Source organism: Solanum stenotomum, chromosome 1 (genome assembly GCF_019186545.1).
Source record: "Solanum stenotomum isolate F172 chromosome 1, ASM1918654v1, whole genome shotgun sequence".
NCBI classification, from domain to species: domain Eukaryota; kingdom Viridiplantae; phylum Streptophyta; class Magnoliopsida; order Solanales; family Solanaceae; genus Solanum; species Solanum stenotomum.
In genome coordinates, this window is record NC_064282.1 from 55,842,979 (window position 1) to 55,847,968 (window position 4,990).

Consider the following 4,990-nt stretch of genomic DNA (forward strand, 5'->3'; position numbering starts at 1 on the left):
AATGTGAATGCATGTTGATTAGTTGGGATTTGGGTTGGGTAGTTATTGAATCTTGCATAGGTGTTAAGAAATTATGTTTTCTGCCTATTTCGGGAATTATCGGGTAACTGTGAGCATGCTTTGTGTTATTAACGGACCCTCCTCTTTATGTGGAGTGCTTGTATGCTTAATTATTGTTTATTTGAAGAATGTTGGGCCTTAGTTTAGGTTTGACTAGGGCTTGCCTTAGAAATACATTATTCAGATCCAATAGGCCTTAGTTTTGCCCCGACGTCGCTCGACCGACTTAGATCCCTGTAGACTGGTATAGCAGACTTGAGTCTGATAGTTTGGGCCTTAGTTAGGCAATACGCTTGCTCCGACTTTAGTTATCCTTATTTTCCCCGATGTTACGGCTTCACGAGTTACGTCGACGACACTAATTCTACTTTGCGATTTGAATTTGGTTCCAAGGACTTACATTGTTTGGCTATGTATGGACGGCGTTTCACGGACATTTATGAGTATGGATCGATTGGGACTCTTTCAGCAGCTACATTGGCACCTTTATAGAGCATCCGGTTAGAGTTCTGGCCTCTATTGCCCAGTTACTTATGTAGAGCATCCGGTTAGAGTTCCGGCCTCTAGTGCCCAGTTACTTATATAGAGCATCCGGTTAGAGTTCCGGCCTCTATTGCCCAAATACTTATATAGAGCATCCGGTTAGAGTTCCGGCCTCTTATACTTGTTACTTGTGATTGGTTACTTGGGTATTTCTTGTGAGCATCCGGTTCGAGGTCCGGCCTCCGTACTATCAGATTCTACTAATTAGGGTTGAGGTTCTGGTTCGATGTTTTTCGTTCTTGGGTTCTTTTATGCAATTCTCTTTAGTTATAGTTATTCTGTGTACTCGTCGGGCTTATGGGGGTCCGATCGGGTTTTTATTTAACCTGCGCACGAGTGTACCTTCTGGGCTTATGGGGGCCCAGTTAGGTGTAGTTAGCTTATAGATTACTTTAGTTAGTTCTTTGTACACTCGTGTGCATTCCCTTGTTAGTTAGATTTTAGTTTTTGACTTCGGTTTGTGTTATTCCTTCTTTTCATATTGCCTTTACTTTTCAAGTTCAGTCGGCCTATGATGCCTACTGGGTACCGGTTGTTTTGGTACTCATGCTACGCTCTTCATCTATTTTGTGATGCAGGTCCAGGCACTAGTAGCCAGCGTTGATCGAGTTTAGAGCAGACTGATCCGGAGACGGGAGTGAGCACACGACGTTTTGTACTATTTCAATCTCCATCTGTATATATAGACCTGTCTTTTACATTTCGAGACAGTCCAGTCTCTGTTGTCCACTTTTGGGACTTGTACTCATTTTGTTAGTAGCTCTGTACTAGTGACTTCCAGGTTCTGGGAGGGATCTTTATTTGTATATATGTTTTTGGTTTGCTTCCGCCTGTTTATATTGTTATTTGCCTACTCTTGTTTAGTTTCTACCCTCAGACCCGTTACTTGTTGTTCCGGGTTACGGGTTGGCTTACCTACTGGTGGGTTATAGTAGGTGCCATCATGACTTGAGAAATCGGGTCATGACAAGTTGGTATCAGAGCCCCAGGTTTATCGGTCTCACTTGTACAGAGCTAACGTCTAGTAGAGTCCTGCGGATCGGTGCGGAGACGTCCGTAACTTATCTTCGGGAGGCTACAGGATGTCATTAGGAAAATTTCCTCTTTTGTTTCGCTTTCGTGCATCGTGTGTGTTATTGGTTTCCGGAAATCTCACTTGTTTCACTCTGTCGCAGGATGGCTCGCTCGCGAGGTGGCGCGGCCAGGGGTGGCGCACCCGGGGCTGCAGGCAGTGCCTCAACTTGGGGTAGACGCCGACCCCGAGGTCGAGGCAGGGCTGTAGCACCAGCCCAAGATAGGGAGGAGGAACCTCAGGCAGCATATGTACCTCCACAGCCGGTGGGGCCGGGGCCATCCCAGCCACCACCTGCACCAGCTGCAGCTCCTGATCTTCATGCTCTGCTGACTCAGATACTAGCAGCTATTGGGGAGATACGACAGACACCAGCACTAGTCCCAGCAGTACCAGCACCAGCTCCAGCGCCGCATTGTCAGCCTGCCGCAGCGGCACCAGAGGTTCAGCCGCCACCAGTTCATGTGACTGTCGTGTCAGACTTAAAGGACGGGGAGATGCCACTGCGCGAGCAGAAGATGCTCGGGGTATTCCAGAGGTTGGCACTACCGATATTCTCAGGGGCGATGGGGGAGGATGCCTACGAGTTCCAGCTCACTTGTCAGGAGCAGTTACAGTCATTAGGCCTCTTGGAGTCGAGAGGAGCTAACTTCACTGCTCATCAGTTTCGTGGGCCAGCCAGGCAGTGGTGGCGCTCGTATCGAGAGTCCAGGCCAGCTGGATCGCCTTCTGTATCTTGGAGTGAGTTCTCAGAGGCTTTCTTAGCCCGGTTTATGCCACGGAGCGTCAGGGATAGGCTTCGTGATCAGTTCTCCAGATCGGAGCAGGGCCCTATGACCGTCTCAGAGTACGAGACGAGATTCCATGAGTTGTCTCGACATGCTACCATGATCCTACCCACGGAGGAGGAGATAGTTCGTTGTTTTGTACGTGGGTTGCGGAACCGTCTGAGGGTCGACACAGAGCATTTAGTTTCTGCCGGCTGTTCATTTCTTGATGTAGTTAACCATGCCCAATCCATGGAGCATATTCATCGCGAGGCCCAAGGGGGCAGCGATAAGAGGGCACGCTACCAGGGCAGCTACAGCGAGTCTCAGACTAGAGGGAGAGACTCCTATGATAAGCCCCGCCAGAGGTTCCAGCAGGGTCAGTCCAGTCGTCCTGTTTAGGCGACATTACCTGCTTCTGAGGGAGGCCAGCATCACCAGGGTGGTCCTAGTACGGGCCAGAGTTCGAGGGGATCAGATTCCCTCCCTTCCTACCGCAGTCGGGTTACTTCAGGGCGTTCAGCTTCGGGGTGTTTTGATTGCGGTGCTCTTGACCATTGGTCCAGAGAGTTCCCCCGGCGAGGGCGAGGAGCGATTGTACCATCTCCCCTTGCACCAAGACCAGTTTCAGCAGTGCCCCCTCTAGCTAGAGGTGGTGGTCAGGACCAGGGTCGTCGGGATAGCCGACAGGGTACCAGAGGCGGAGCTCGAGGAGGCAGGCTAGGTGGTAGATCAAATGCATCGGGCAGAGGTGCTCAGGGCCATTTCTACGCAGTCCCGGCGAGGGCAACGACTGAGGCATCTGACGATGTTATCACAGGTACGCTTTTATTATGCCATCAGCCTGCTACAGTATTATTTGATCCCGGGTCCACATTCTCGTATGTATCTGTTTATTTTGCTCCTCGATTGGGTATGAGGTCTGAGTCTTTGGCAGAGCCAGTTCATGTTTCGACCCCGGTGGGTGAGTCCTTAGTAGTGGATCAGATATTGCGATCTTGCTTAGTGACTATCCAGGGTTGTGATACTAGAGTTGACCTTATTCTGCTAGTTATGGTTGATTTTGATGTGATTCTGGGCATGGACTGGTTATCCCCCTACCATGCGGTATTGGATTGCTACGCTAAGACCGTTACTTTAGCCATGCCTGGCATTTCCCCAGTGTTGTGGCAGGGTGCTTATAGTCACACACCGACAGGGATCATCTCTTTTATGCGGGCTAGACGGTTGGTTGCTTCTGGGTGTTTAGCTTATTTGGCCTATGTGCAAGATGTAAGTAGAGATGACTCTTCAGTTGACTCAGTTCCTGTGGTTAGAGAGTTTGCAGATGTGTTCCCTACAGACCTACCTGGCTTACCTCCAGATCGTGACATTGATTTTGCCATAGATTTGGAGCCCGACACCCGTCCTATTTCTATTTTGCCTTACCGGATGGCTTCTGCAGAGCTCAGGGAGCTCAGTGTTCAGTTAGAGGATCTCTTGGGTAAGGGGTTTATCCGTCCGAGTGTGTTGCCTTGGGGTGCTCCTGTTCTGTTTGTGAAGAAAAAGGACGGGACTATGAGGATGTGTATTGACTATAGGCAGCTGAACAAGGTGACGGTGAAGAACCGTTACCCCATGCCTCGTATTGATGATTTGTTTGATCAGCTTCAGGGTGCCACCGTGTTTTCTAAGATTGATTTGAGGTCTGGGTACCATCAGCTGAGGATTAGGGCAGCAGACATCCCTAAGACTGCATTTAGGACCCGTTATGGCCACTATGAGTTCCTTGTGATGTCTTTTGGGTTGACTAATGCCCCTGCCGCCTTCATGGATTTGATGACACGTGTGTTCAGGCCATACCTTGATTTATTTGTCATCGTCTTCATTGATGACATACTAGTATACTCGCGAAGCCGGAGTGAGCATGAGCAGCATTTGAGGATTGTGCTCCAGACTTTGAGAGATCATCGGCTTTATGCTAAGTTCTCAAAGTGCGAGTTTTGGCTTGAGTCTGTAGCCTTCTAGGGGCACGTGGTGTCCAAGGAGGGTATTAGGGTTGATCCGACGAAAATTGAGGCTATTCGTGATTGGCACAGGCCCACTTCTGTTACTGAGGTTCGTAGCTTCATCGGGTTAGCGAGTTACTACAGACGCTTTGTTGAGGGCTTTTCTACTATTGCAGCCCCGTTGACTCGATTGACTCGTGTTGATGTTCCTTTTGTTTGGTCAGAGGAGTGTGAGGCGAGCTTTTTGAGGCTCAAGGAGTTATTGACCACTGCTCCTATATTGACTCTTCCAGTTGAGGGCGAGGGCTTCACAGTTTATTGTGACGCATCCGGCGTTGATTTGGGTTGTGTATTGATGCAGCAGGGCCGGGTTATTGCTTATGCGTCGAGGCAGCTTAAGATCCATGAGCGCAACTACCCCACTCATGATTTGGAGTTGGCGGCGATAGTTTTCACGCTTAAGATTTGGAGACACTACTTGTATGGAGTTCGATGTGAGATCTATACTGATCATAAGAGTCTTCACTACATTATGAGCCAGAGGGACCTTAATTCGAGGC

The 4,990-nt window shown here is 49.3% G+C and overlaps 1 protein-coding gene across 1 annotated transcript; it reads left to right on the forward strand.

Moving 5' to 3' along the window:
- Positions 1-1,779: 1,779 nt before the first annotated feature.
- On the forward strand, positions 1,780-4,634 carry LOC125854509 (uncharacterized). Its single transcript, XM_049534090.1, has 3 exons — positions 1,780-2,821; positions 2,870-3,974; positions 4,607-4,634. Exons 1-3 carry the CDS (start codon positions 1,780-1,782, stop codon positions 4,632-4,634), a joined length of 2,175 nt encoding a protein of 724 aa, XP_049390047.1.
- The last annotated feature ends 356 nt before the right edge of the window (positions 4,635-4,990 follow it).

What these genes read in the sequence shown, in the direction of transcription:
- LOC125854509 (XM_049534090.1), top strand. Translation starts at nt 1,780, where the DNA reads ATGGCTCGCTCGCGAGGTGGCGCGGCCAGGGGTGGCGCACCCGGGGCT. An exon ending in CCGCCAGAGGTTCCAGCAGG is followed by an intron (nt 2,822 to 2,869) that starts GTCAGTCCAGTC and finishes CTTCTGAGGGAG; the next exon opens with GCCAGCATCACCAGGGTGGT. An exon ending in CCTTGGGGTGCTCCTGTTCT is followed by an intron (nt 3,975 to 4,606) that starts GTTTGTGAAGAA and finishes CTACTATTGCAG; the next exon opens with CCCCGTTGACTCGATTGACT.